The sequence below is a fragment of the Bubalus bubalis genome, chromosome 2, assembly GCF_019923935.1.
Source record: "Bubalus bubalis isolate 160015118507 breed Murrah chromosome 2, NDDB_SH_1, whole genome shotgun sequence".
Classification (NCBI taxonomy): domain Eukaryota; kingdom Metazoa; phylum Chordata; class Mammalia; order Artiodactyla; family Bovidae; genus Bubalus; species Bubalus bubalis.
In genome coordinates, this window is record NC_059158.1 from 36,422,574 (window position 1) to 36,436,225 (window position 13,652).

At 58.7% G+C, this 13,652-nt stretch overlaps 1 protein-coding gene across 6 annotated transcripts in view; it reads right to left on the minus strand.

Annotated features, from left to right (window-relative positions):
- The window catches only part of FOXP4 (forkhead box P4), a 52,872-nt gene that overhangs the window by 10,763 nt on the left and 28,457 nt on the right, over positions 1–13,652 (minus strand). For 3 of the 6 annotated variants that reach the window (XM_025270206.2, XM_044930227.1, XM_025270250.2), the window contains exons 3-11: positions 11,979–12,074; positions 5,378–5,500; positions 4,756–4,842; positions 3,070–3,217; positions 2,724–2,937; positions 2,377–2,481; positions 1,554–1,641; positions 379–462; positions 77–284 (exon numbers count right to left, since the gene is read on the minus strand). In XM_025270206.2, the coding sequence (XP_025125991.2) occupies positions 77–284; positions 379–462; positions 1,554–1,641; positions 2,377–2,481; positions 2,724–2,937; positions 3,070–3,217; positions 4,756–4,842; positions 5,378–5,500; positions 11,979–12,074 (1,153 nt within the window). The remainder of the gene's footprint in view (positions 1–76; positions 285–378; positions 463–1,553; positions 1,642–2,376; positions 2,482–2,723; positions 2,938–3,069; positions 3,218–4,755; positions 4,843–5,377; positions 5,501–11,978; positions 12,075–13,652) is intronic. The other 3 variants (XM_025270223.2, XM_025270240.2, XM_025270230.2) reach the window with 3 other exon arrangements.

A 13,652-nucleotide genomic window follows, 5' to 3' on the forward strand; every position in this document is an offset into this window, starting at 1 on the left:
GCAGGGCATGAGGAGGTAACCGGAAGCGGGGGCTCCGGCTGTGGCGGAAGACGCGCCTCCCCACGGCGGCCCTTACCTGAGGAGATGGGAGAGCAGAACTTGTCGCTGCTCCTCCGCCGGGCGGGGCCCCCGCTGTGCAGGGACGCGGAGCCCAGGCCGGGGGGCCTCAGCGGGGTGACGGGGGCGGCGGCCGAGGTGGGGGGGTGCGCGAGGCCGTCTGGGAACGAGTCGGCTGCGGAGACGGTCACCTTGGAGAATGAGGAGGAGCCGGGGACTGGGTTCAGCTGTGAGCAACGGGGCAGGGTACTGAGCCGGGGGCCCCCAGTGAGGGGCGGGGGGCGTGCGGTTGAGAGCCGCAGGGAGGGGAGAGTCACTCACTGGCTGGCTGAAGGGCTTGGGTTCCGAGGGCCGCATGTGCAGATGGGTCATCATGGCCTGCAGCCGCTCGCTCTCCTTGGCGAGCTGTGGAGAGGCGGGCGGTGAGCGGGGGCCTGTGCTAGGGGCAGCCGGGCCCTCTTCCCCCTTCCACATCCCAAACCCCATCCCCAGCACCTCTCATCCCTGCCCCCTGGTGTCTCCCTCTGTCTCCTGCTCCGTGAAACCCTCCCCACTTATCCTGACTGTGTCCCCGGCCTGGAGCCCAGCACAGCCGCTGCCCGTCAGTGCCCACTTCTCCCCAACAGCACACGCCTTTTCTCCCTGTCAAGGGCAGAGGCCGTGGCTGAAGTTCAGCGGCACTTGTGTGTGAGAGTGCCCTCACACACTGAATGGGGATACAGGAATGGACAGATGATTCATTCACCCCTATTCATAAATTCAACGGATCTTTCACAACCACCCTCTCATGCCAAGGTGCTCTGCTGGGTACTGGAAGGCAGTGGGTAAACACTGGTTGGCTGCCTCAGGGACTGTCCCGAGTAGCCTCCGAAGTATTCCAGGCTGTAGAGCGTGGACTCTGGAGCCAGACTGCTCTGGTTCTAATCCCAGCTCTGCTACCCACTGGCTGAGTGACCAGAGGCTGCACCTCTGTGTGCCTCTCTTTATGTCTGTAAAGTGGGCACAGCATCTTCCCAGGTGGCGCACTGGTAAAGAATCTGCCTGCCAACGCAGCAAACGCGAAGGAACACAGGTTCGATCCCTGAGTTGGGAAGATGCCCTGGAGTAGGAAATGGCTACCCACTCCAGTATTCTTGCCTGGAAAATTCCATGGGCCAGGACTCTGGTGGCCTACAGTCCATGGGGTTGCAGAGAGTCGGTCACGACTGCGCACACACAAAGTGGGCATAATAATAGTACCCACCATATAAGGTCATTCAGAGGATCCCTTGAGTCACCTAGGTGTTTAGCATAGCACAAACAGGTGTTCAATATGTTAGCCATTCCTGTTTATTTTTGTTGTTTTTATTAGTATGCGTCTCTTTGGGACCTCCCAGCAGAGTGGCCCCCAACCCTGGCTCCCCCCTCAGAATCCAGCTGTGTTCACAGACCTTGAGAGCCTAAGATGACCCTTCCAGGAGCCCCCCGCGCCCTGCCCCCACAGCCTGGGGCCACACCTGGATCTCCAGCTGCTGCACCACCTGCATCTGCACACGGCACTGGGCCGTGCTCCGGTCGTCCAGGGCGTGTTCTGTGTTGAGGTGTCTTCCGGTGGGGAGGAGGGGGCGGACAAGAGAAAGTTGGCCCTGGTCGCCCTGCCGTCACCACCCTCCCCTCCCCTCCTCTAATCCCGCCCACAGCCTGGAGAGCAGACAGACCATGACATACAAAGAAGGGAGCCAGACAAAAAAAAAAAAAACAGGGCCACGGAGGAAGCCGCCTTCTCGTCAGCCTCCTTTGATGTCTTTGCTAAAATCCCAGCTACAGAGAGATCTAATTGCAAATGAACTAATTAAGTAAACCTCTGACGAAGCGTGAAAACAATTTGTTTGACCCTGATGCTGCAAGGGTCTGGGAGACAGCGGAGTTAATCAGTCAGTGACAGAGCCTGGCACGGCTGTGGCAGCTGGCCGCCTGCTGCCAGCCGCCTGTCCGCCAGGCCCGGAGGCCGTCTCTAGGCCCTCACTCTTGGGGCTGGGCCTGGGGGAAGCTGGGGAGGGCGGTGGGAGAAGGTCTCTCTTCCTCCTCACACCCCCACCCTACTGGGCTTCAGCTGCCTGGCAACTGGGGACTGGGGACAGGGGACAGGGCGGGGAGGCTGCTGGACCAGGAACACAGATTGTGGCGGGGCAGGGGGGAGGGTGGCGGGTAGGAGCGATGAGGGAGTTGATGGTGCAGAGAAGGAACGGGGGCCCCCCCACCCCGGGGTGAGGACACAGGACACTTGGGCAAGTTGGGTGGCGGGCTAGGGGGACAAAGGAGAGGGGTGGTGACACCTACTTGATAAACTGGCCCAGGTCTTCACACAGGGTCTCACAGCCTGGCCACTTGCACTCTCCGTGTCCGTACAGTGGGTGGGAGCCAGGCGTCTCCTCGTGGGAGGAACTGCAAGAACAGGAGGGTGATGGGGGTCAGGGACCCTGAACACCCCAGCAGCCTGGGTCCTGCACAGCCCCAGCTTCCCTATGGATGAGGTTTCAGTCCCTAATACAGGTTCCCCAGAGGCTGAGCACAGTTTTGTGTGCCCTGGGAGAAGTAAACCCCCAGCCCCCACTATGGCAGCCCTCGGGGTCAAGGCCAGCCCCCAGGCAGGTGTGCAGTGCCTCCTCCCAGCCCGAGAACCATACCTGTCTCTCCGAGGTGTGAGCACAGTGGGCTGTCCGTTGGGCAGGGTGTGGTGGGAGAGGGGGGGTGAGACTTTGGGGGGGGCGGCGAACGAGGTAGCGGTGGTGGCCGTGCCGGTGAGGTCCAGCCCCTCCTGCTTGACGCTGTCCTCGGCGGGCTGCCCGGGGGCACCCTCGCCCTTCCACAGCTGAGGCAGGTCCGTGGGGCACACAGCTGCTGCAGGGCAGAGAGGGGAGGCTGGTGGGGCCCCAGGAACACAGGCGGCCCCTTCCTGCAGCTGGCTCCTGGGAGCCCTTGGGGGCAAGCGAGGGCGGTGGGGCTGGGGCTGGGTGGGGGCTGGGCACTCACCTTGCGGGAGGGTCTGCAGGGGCCCCGAGGCTTGGCTGGGCTGCAGGCTGACCAGCCCCTGTCTCTGCAGGTTGAGCAGGTGCTGCTGCTGCAACTGTTGCATCTGCAGGAGCTGCTGCTGGAAGGCCAGCTGCTTGTTCCCCAGGGCCTGGTGGGGGGCCCGCGGGGGCGGGCAGAGAGGGGTCCCCTCAGCCTCGGGCGTGCCATCTGGCCCCCATCCCGCAGCCACCCCCTCCCAGGGCCTGTCGGCCCCCGGAGCTGTCGTGGTGGCGTCCGCCGCTGCAGCCTCCCTGCTCCCGGCCCAGCTTCCATAGGGCTGCATGCCGCCTCGCGGTAAACACGCCTGCACGCACGCACGCAGGCGCGCAAACACACACACACAGCCAGACCCAGAAACGCAGCACGATGCCCTCCCTGCTCCCGCCTCCCTCCTTCCGCGGCTTCAGCTCCCGCACCACAGCTGTGCTCGCCTTAGGGGGGCAGGGGGCTCTCATCACAATGATGGATGAGCCTGTCAGACTCGGGGGGCCACTCCTGCTTGGCGGGCACCCTTCCCACATGCCCGGGGTGCCCCCCTTCTGCTCTGAGGAGGGGGCCTTCTCCCCTCCAGCTCCTCTCCTCTCTTGCTTCTTAGATACAGAGAATCCAGGAGTCTGAGGGGCCTTTAACAGATCGGCATCGACAGGTCACCAGACAGGGGAACAGACATTGCTGCTGCCCAGGTGCCCGGCGCCCGCCCGCACTTGCTCGTTCTGCTCTTGCTGGCTCTCTCTTCCCTGCCCCTGATCTCCCTACCAGCGCCCCTGCCCCCCGATTCAGTACTTCACGCAAACATTGGCGAGTCAGTCTGTCAGTAAGTCTTTTCTAAAGCCCCAGAAACCAAGCAAGTCCTGCATGCTTAGGAGGCAGGGATGGCTGGGCCCACCCGCCCTGGAGGTGGGAGGATGAGGTGGGGTGGCTTCTCAGTAAACCCTCTCTAGAGACAATGCAGAGAATGTAACAAACACAACACCTCCGACGGGGAGGCTGAGGCTGGGAGGGAATGACTGGGTGACAGCAAGGGAGCTTCTGGGAAGAGGCAACTCAGAACATGGCTGATGTGGGTGGCAGGAGCGGGGCATGGGGCAGGGGCAGGGGGTGGGGGGTGGTACAGGGCCTGGTGTGGAAGCTTAGGCACAGAGAGGGAGAGTGATGGGGGCTGTGGGGTACCCTGGAGAGGCAGCACAGGATGCTACAGGATGTGACAGGAGTTGGAATAGAGCTAAAGGGACTGAAAGATTCTCAGGACCAGGCCTGGAGGGCTGAGGTGCTGGGTCACTGACATGAGGAGGCGGGAAGAGGGCAGGACCACTAGGCAGCCTGTCCTGAATGAGGACACTCACACATCGACACGTGCGTGCTCAGATAACCCAGGGCTCGGTGCTTCTGCTCTCCTCATCCCACAACACGAGGCAAGGAGATGAGGACTGAACGGGGTTGAGGGGAGATGGAGGAATGTGCCTCCACCCCCCGCCCCCCACCCGCAACCCCCTCCCCAGCCTCTCCTGATTTTTCTACTGTTCCCACAAAGCAATTCTCTCCCGACCACTCTGGGATGCCCAGCCTCCAGCCAGGATGGGATTGAAGTGGCGGGTGAAGGGCAGGCGTCCTTTGAAGGGCATGTCCCGCCCTGCCCAACCCCCTCACCTCTTTGGGTTGCTGCTTCCCGGCCTGCTGTTGGGTGAGGAGTTGGAGGTGGAGCTGCTCTTGCTGCTTCTTGTAATATTCCTGCAGCTGGGGGTGGATAGCAGGGCGGGAGGGGGTTAGCGTTGGCCAGACTGCTGACTCCAAGGCAGCACCAGCCCTCTCAGGACTGGGCTGCTGAGAGACAGATGGCTCAGCAGGGAGGGCTGCCCTGCCCTCCCCGGTCTGCAGTCTGAGTGGAGAGAGGTTCTTCCCTGAATAGAGCCAGGACCAAGAGGGGCAAGGGGAGCTTCCCCCACACTCTGCGCCCTCCCTCTCCCTTAGTAGGTCAGGAAAAGGTGGGGGATGTTCTCTGTCCCTCCCTTGGGGTTTGGAGATACAGGTGGGGCCAGCAGGCTGTGAGCGTGTAGGGTGTGGGGGGGTCTGCTGTGGGAGAGGCCTGACCTCTGACCTCTCCCCAGCTGTCCCGGAGGAAGGCAGGTCAGTCTGGCCTGAGCAGTCTCTCTGGTTTCCGCCACTGCTGTGGCCCTTGGTGATGTTGCTAGTAAATAGGGTGGGAGTTGGGAGGCTGGAACACCCCGCCCTCCCCTCCCTGCCCTTCCCTCAGCCCCGGGGGCAGACTCACCTGCTGGATCATAAGCGCTTGCTGCTGCTGGAGCAAGGCCTGCAGCTGGGGGGGCGACAGGATCTGCTGCATCTGCTGGGGGGTGAGCATCTGGGGCGACATCATGGCCACTGACACGGGCACCTGTGGGATGGGCCGGGTCAGACCGCTCACCTCCACCCCTGCCCCAAGGAGGCCCCCACCCAGGGCCCCGCCCCCAGCAGGGCAGAGTGGGTGCGGAGTGAGCAGCCTTGGGTTCACATTCTGGCTCTGCCATCTGCTAGCCGTGTCTCCGGACAAGCGACTTACCTCCTTCATTCTTGGTTTTTTTCTTAGAAAACAAACATTTTTTGGCCATAGAACCTATGGGATCTTAGTTCCCCAACCAAGGATAGAACCCCGTGCCCGCTGCAGTGGAACTGCAGAGTCTTAATCACTGAACCACCAGCGAAGTCCCTGTTCTTGGTTTTCTTGTTTCTGAAATAGCGACAGTCTCGGAAGTAGCGACAGTGCCTGCCTCTTAGGTCATCAAGGGGGTTAAGGACCTAATACTTAGAACACAGCCTGCAGATGTGCTGTGCTTAGTCACTCAGTTGTGTCCAACTCTGCAACCTCCTGGACTGTAGCCCGCCAGGCTCCTCTGTCCATGGGGATTCTCCAGGCAAGAATACTGGAGTGGGTTGCCATGCCCCTCCTCCAGGGGATCTTTCCAACCCAGGGATTGAACCCAGGTCTCCCGCATTGCAAGTGAATTCTTTACCATCTGAGCCACCACCAGGGAAGCTCTTATATGCAGTTCTTGGTGTGGGAAGATTAGAACCTAGTGACACTGGTCAGTAGAATCGATGCTTTGCAGGATTTCCGCCCTCCAACACCAAGCGATGGGGAGGGGCAGCATGTAGCCACTGCCAACTGCTACTCAGTGTGTTCCGATAACAGGACCCACAAGGTGGGCCTGGCTAGGAGGGCAGCCTGCAGCCACAGGAAGGTATCAAAATGCCCACATGGCGCTAGGATCTGGACTTTGGCCCAGCTCACATCCACGTCATGTACTCCAGCCCATCTGCCTAGACGGCACATGCAACGGCCTGGAGCTGATGCCCAGGGAGCACGGTAGTGCCATCCTGGGTGAGTGGATGGAAGTCCAGAGGTCCAAGCGGGGTGGAAATACCAGGCAGGAGCACAGGGAGGCAGACCACTGCTCCTTCTGGGCACTGAACTTGCCATGTGACCTCTTGGCAAGTCACTGGCCGTCCCCAGAATCTCCCATAAAACGGGGATCGGACTGCGAGAGATGCCTCCATCCTGCTGGAACATGCATGGTTCTCAAAACAGGGCAGCTTTCTGTCCCCCGCCCTGGGTGAGGCCTCTCTAAGAGGCCCAGAGAATCCAGCTCCAGGCAGAAGGTTCAGAGAAAAGCAGTACCATTATTCTTTCCCCCAGTTCCCACCTCCCCTGAAATCCCCAAGCTGGGCATTCATAGCCAGGGTAGTCCAAGTGGCAACACTGTCTTGTTGCCCTGCTTTAGCAGGAGAGGTGTCCTGACCAGCCCATTGGCCACCCCTCATCAGTCTTCAAGGCCTACGTGGTCAAGACTCTGATCTCCTGCCTTACTCTCCAGCCCCAGAACAGCCCCAGCAGAGCTGGCACACCACAGGCACTCGGTGTAAGTTTATGCTTCCCTGAGCTGAGTTACCTTCCCTTGCAGATCAACTTTGGGGCGGGGAGGGAGAGGAGCCAGTGGCCTAGTCCAGGAGCAGCGTCCTGCAGAGACTTGTCCTGGTCAGGACAAGACAGGTTATGTCCCCAGAGGACTCCTGGGCCCTTTCACCTTTCCCCAGCCTCATGGGTATGGCAGAAGAGGAGGAGGTTCCACTCAGGATCCCTGGCAGGGGCTGGGCTCAGCCTGAAGCCACCAGTGAGGTTATCCCCAGGCAGAGGGGGGACATGCAGGGGACTGAGGGACACCAGCAAGTCTCACTGCCCCTACCCCATAGGCAGTGGCCGAGCCGCAGCCCTGGACTCCCCTCCTCTACCCCAGCCATCTCCATGCAAACATCCCTGGAAGGGACACCTTGCTTTTTAGCCACAGTCACACCGGGTGAATGAGGGTGCCCCAAGCGCAGGGTTGGAATTCATGCCCAGGTCTGTGGGGTCCATAGTTCCCACTGTGCCCAGGTCCTGCACTGCCTGCCTCACCTGAGCAGCTCTTGAGAAGGGCTGGAAGAGTGAGCGGAAATGGAACCATCCAGAGAGCTGAAGGGGTCAAAGAGGTTGGAGATTCCAAAGCCCAACCTCCCTCTTTATAGCTGTCACTGGGGAAGATGGGGAAAAGTCAGGCTGCAGGGCTGTTCTGGTCCCCACCCATGGAGGGGCCTGTGGTGGGGGGCAGACCACGGCACAGGCCCACACCGCCTTGCAGAGCCAGCCTGTATCCTTTGCTGGGTGCCCCCAACAAGGTAGTGATGAGCTCAGAGTCATGGATTTCTGAGTCAGGTGACCCAGGTTCTTGTCCCTGACACCGATTGTCCTTTGAAATCCCTTAAGCTTCCCTTTCTGCATCCACTAACTGGGGTCGGGCAGGCCTGCCTTCCCTGCTTCACAGGACTACTCAAGAGGAAGTTGTTGGCAACTGTTAATGTACCAGGCTAAGCCCTGTATGTGCATCAACTCCCTGAATTTTCACAGCCACCCTGGGAAGAGGGCACCATCATGGTCATCATTTTATAGATGAGAAAACCGAGGCCTAGAGGGACAATGGGAAAAGGGTAAGTGGAAGTTATTTGTGTGTCATGAAACTCTACACAAACGTAAAGACAATTACTTTTGAAAACCCTCTGGATATTCCATTTTCCCTCTGTGCCCCCACTCCTCCACAAGTGCACCCCAGCACTTGGGCCCCAGGGGCATTACACGGTAAGGGTCACTTGAGACCAGAGTTCTGGCCCTCCCATGCTCGTGGCTGTGGGGACTGACCTAGAGCAGATGGCCAGGGCTCCGGCCAGGAACACTGAGCCCAGACACCCGGGAGGTCTTTCCAGGCACCAGGGCTGTGAGTCACTGCAAGTGGCCTGCAGGAAAGGATGCGGCATTTCCTTCCTTGGGGCTTTCCTACTTGGAGGCAGGGGAATGGAAGAGATGACCTTGGAAGGCCTCCCCAGCCTCTGCTGTTCCTGCCAACTGGCCGAGCAGCTGGCTGGAGAGGTGGCTGCAGCAATCTGGACGGATTACCTTGTGTGTTCTCGTCTCTAAGGTGGCCCAGCAGGGTCAAGAAAGGTCAGTGAGGTGGCTGCTGCCTGCCGATCTCCTAGACCGCCTGAACCCATCTCTTCCCTTCCCACCCCTTGGGGGTTCTGAGAACTGAACTGGAGCTCCCCTGGTGTCCCCAGTGACCCCCCTCTCCAGGCTGGGATGTGTCAGGATGGGCACCGTCAGCGAGTCAGCTCGGCGAGGCCCGTGAGTCACCATCTGGAGGGCGGCCAGGGCAGCTAAATGCTTACAAAAGCCCTGGCAGTGTGAGCCCTAGGCAAAATGCCGCCAGCTGCCTCCAGCCCCGCCCTCAGCGACCCTGTTTAGGCTCGGGGCCCTCCAACCACCATGCATACGGGATGCTGGGCTGGGAGGAGCAGAGATGGCACCTGACACAGAAGAGGCCCATTTGGAGGCTGAAATGGATACAATTTGGTGCCAGAATCAAGGACCCAAACTCAACCTCTTTTAAATGGGTGAGTGGGGAGACTAGGCCAAGGTTGCAAATAACCCTTGAGAATAACCAGAGAGTAGTCCTCAGTCCTGGCTGGAACTGCAGCAAGAAAGGTCGTGGTGAGACACCAAGAACTTCAAGGAATGGCAAGGGGGCTGAGAAGATGAGACAGTGGCTGGCTTAGCTAAGGGGCTGCCCCAACCACCCTTCTGAAGAAACTCCTAGCTACCTGTACTGCCTTCTGTGAGTGACTCTCCCTGCCTGGGGCCCAGGCCCAAACCAGGCAATCTCCAGGCTGGAGCTGGAGACCTAATCTGGCATTAGAAACTCTTGTGAAACTGGCTCTGAGAGAGGGGGGCGGTGAACACAGCTGGGGGGTGAGCGGGCAGGCGATCCTGCCTTGAGTTGAGGACTACTGGGAAAGTGGCTGCCACTGAGCTGCCTGACTCACCTCATTCAAACTCCAGATTGACATAATGCACTCTCCCGGGTCCTCCCACCAGCCATGAGATCACAGAAAAGCTGTTTCCATGCCCTGGACCTCACTTGGGGTCAGAAGCCCCACTTCCTTGAAAACTGAACTGAGCATGGGGAGGGGAGGCAAGGAGGGTGTCCAGGGTTGGAGGAGGAGGGTCATTGGCTGGGACCCCAGGTTCCTGGAGAAGTTCAGACATGGCCCTAAGAACCCCCATCTCCCGGAGCCCAGAGAACCATCAGGCCAGGCCTCTGTACCGGGGACTGTGGTTCACTACTGTGCTAAGCACGTGACAACATCACGATGTAGGCAGGAAAGAGTGTGTTCTGGAGCTAGTTGTTTGGGTTCAAATCCTGGCTTGGCCTCTTGTTAGCTGTGTGTCTTTGATCATGTTTCTTAACCTCTCTGGGCCTGAGTGGCTTCATCTGCAAAACAGAGCTAATAACAGCATCTATCTCCTAGGATGGTGAAGATAAAATGGGATGATATTTGTAAACCACCTAGTGTCTGCCCCATGGTAAGCACCATGCAAATGTTGTCAGTTTAGGAGGTACTGTTTGTTGAGTGACCTGTCATTGTTGGTGGTGGGGGTGGTTTCCTAAGGAGGATTCCAGAGAGTCCCTTCTTTTCTCAAGTATTTCAGATCCTACCCCTCATACCCAGCCACAAAATCCTTTTTGATGCCTGACCTCGGTCCTTCCAACTACCATCCAGCTCCTTCCTCTAACTGGGTTAACAGACCCTCTCTGGACTGGGGAACATTCCAACCGTTCCCCAGCTGACTCCTCCCTGATTTTAGAAGGTGGTGCTGGCTGGGCCAGGGGCTTCCCAGGAGGCACAGCGGTAAAGACTCCACTTGCAAATGCAGGAGCCACAGGAGACCTGGGTTCAGATCTCTAAGTTGGGAAGATCCCCTGGAGGAAGAAATGGCAACCCACTCCAGTATTCTTGCTGGAAAAATCCCTTGGACAGAGGAGCCTGGCAGGCTACAGTCCATGGGGTAGCAAAGAGTCGGACATGACTGAGCATGCAAGCTATTCTAAAAGCAGTAGGCTGGGCCTAGGGTAGAAAACTCAGAACAGACTCAGCACAGTAGCCTGAGGGCCACTTCAGACCCAAGGAGTATATGGGGGTGGGGTGGGGGTGGAGAGTGAAAGTGTTAGTCACTTAGTTGTGTCCAACTCTTTGCAATCCCATGGATTAGAGCCCATGAGGCTTCTCTGTCCAGGGGATTCTCCAGGCAAGAATACTGGCGTGGGTAGCCATTCCCTTCTCCAGGGGATCTTCCTGATCCAGGGGTTGAACCCAGGTCTCTTGCATTGCAGGCAGATGTCAGGGGTGGGGGTGGGGAGGGTGCGTTCCCTAGTTTAAACAGACCCACTCCTGACACTACAGGAGACATGAGAACTTTATACCTCATTCCCATTAGCTCTCCGAATTCTGTCCTGTCCCTCCCCCACCCAGGCCACTACCCCTCTGTGCCAGGCTCCTCCCCCTGAAAGATGTCTCATTGGATTGGAGGCTTTTAGTAGAGGGCCACTGTCTGGCACCTTTAACTTCTTGACCGCACTTACATAAAACACAGATCTGCGTTCAGAGCCCCAGGACAAAACCCAGGCCTGGGTCCTTGTCCAGGCACCCAGTACCCCATCCCTGCCCTGCCCTCTTGTCCCCACTTCCTTCCCTCAGCACCCCACCCCCCAAGGCTCACCCTTCCTCCCTTAGATAAACTTCCTTTCAAAGCCCCACTTAATCCTTTCCCCAATTCGGAACGCCCCCCCCTCTCCCTGCAAAGAGGGGTGGGGAGAGCGAGGAAGCTTGGTGGCTGGGCCAGGCAATGGGGAGGGGGGTGGGCTGCCCGCGGAGCTGTGACCCACCCCGACTCAGACTGCAATTCTCCCAAGTTCTTTGTGACACAAAAGGTAAACAGAAGGCCTGGCTTACCCCCGCCCCCCACCCCATCTCCCCTCCCCCAGCCGGCCCATCTGGCCGGCACACTGGGGGGAAGGGAGAGGGGGAAAAAAGGGCAGATTGTGCAAAGGAAAACAAAAGAGACAGAGAGACATCAAGAGACAGGAAACGTGGGGAGACAGAGGGTGGGTGAGAGACGAGGTAGGGGGAGGACTGGGCGAGGTGGCCTCAGCAAGTGAGAGCTGGGGAGAGGAGGGGAGAGGGACGGACTGAGTGACCCAGAAGTGCTGGGGAGAGACCAGAGGCGGTGGGCAGACAGGGGCAGACGAGGAGGGCTGAGTCAGACTCAGACTCTGAGCTGACTCGGCTTGGGGGGCAGGCCTGGCGGTCAGGTGCAGACGGGAGGCCAGCGTTTCTCCACCCACCCACCCGGCAGTGACTGCGGCTCCCGCTGGGAAGCTGCCCGCTCTCTGGCACTGGGGATGGGCCAGAGCGCTTCTCCAGCGGGTCCTCCCCTCCCTTGGTGTCCTCACCTGCACAGCAGAGGCCGACTGTTTGCTGTCGTTGTTCCCTGGGGAGCTGAGGCCCGAGGCCTGCTGCAGCAGGAACTGCCGGGCTACCTGGAGAGCCTGCAAGACAGGGGCGCATCAGTGCTCCAGCGGCTCTAAGGGACTTTTGGAGAGAATGAAGGGGGGGAGGTCAGGCTCACGTGGAAGGTTGTGGGAATGAGTGAGTGGGTCATGGGGTCCACCTGGGCTTGTGGATAAAGCTAGGAGTCATTGAGAGAAGCTACCAGGCTTTGGGGATCAGAGCCTGGACTCACTCCAGGGACTCACTCTGGAACTGTTGGGACTCAATGGGGGCAGTGGTAAAGAATCCGCCTGCCAATGCAGGAAACATGGGTACAATCCCTGGATCGTGAAGATCCCCTGGAGTAGCAAATGGTAACCCACTCCAGTATTTTCCACTATTGCCTGGAAAATTCTATGGACAGAAGGGCCTGGAGGGCAGTCCATGGGGTCCCAAAGAGTTGGACATGACCGAGCACATAACACATGTGTCAATGGGGGAGCAAACGGAAGGGCGGGCAGTCAAACAATGATCCAGGAGAAAATATTAACATTAACAATAGAGATTATTTGTTGAGCATCTACTATGTACGTGTCAGGTACTTTACAGGGACGATCTCATTTGATCCTCTCCTGGGAAGGTGTGAGGTAGGGATTATCAGACCCATTTTGCAGATAAGAAAACTGAGTCTCCAGGAAGTTAAGTAATATGCCCAAGATCACATAACTCAGAAGCATCAGAGCTAGGATTTGAGGCCAAGAAGCCTGGCTCCCAAGCCATCTGTCTTACTAGGTGATAGGTGGTCAGTCTGAGGGCTCATGGGAATATCATCCACTTGAAGTCAGAGCACACAGTTCGGTGGATGAAGGTCCGAGCATTGCATGGCTTTACGAGTCCAGGGGGGTGTAGGCCCAGGACATCATGGCACTTGGGGAATTGAACTAAATCCTGAAGGGAGTGTGAACTATCAGTGAGGCCAAGATGGACTCTGAGGTGGTGGGATCATGGGATCATGGGAATGGGAAGTGCATGGAGTTTGCAAGAGGAGCATCTCTGGCCAGTCAGTGGGTAGGGGAGGTGGGCAGATGGGCAGTGAGTGGGAAGTTGGGTAGGAGAGGTCTGGCAGGAAGGGAGGGCCCAGGAAGTTCTCTGTAAGGTCTGCCAAGCCCTCCATCCCTGCCCCTCACCCACACCCCCTCCCACTCCAGGTCAGTAGGGGGTGCAGAGGCAGGGGGTACAGGACTAGTTTTGAATCCACATTCCAGAAGCAAAAAATCTGTCTGTCCCCAGGTTCCTCAAAGACCTCCTCAGGGCCCGGAGTGGTTGTGTCCAGGTCATGGACAGCAGGCTCTGGCATCAGGCAGACCTGAGTTGTCAAGTCCAGCTGTGCCACCACCCCCACCACCCCTGTGGTGTGATTGCGGGCAAGTTATCCCCTCTCCTTGCATCTAGACCTCCTGCTCTGCAAACCTCGGCCACCACCCAGTTCCGAAACACGCGGGGGATGCGGGTGTTAAAGGACCAGTGCTTGGCACACAGCTGGCATTCTCAGGATCCGCTCCTTTCCCTTCTGAATCTCTCCGCCTCCTTCTTTGTCAGCTCCTCCAGCCTCTCCCCAGCACACCTATTAAATGAAC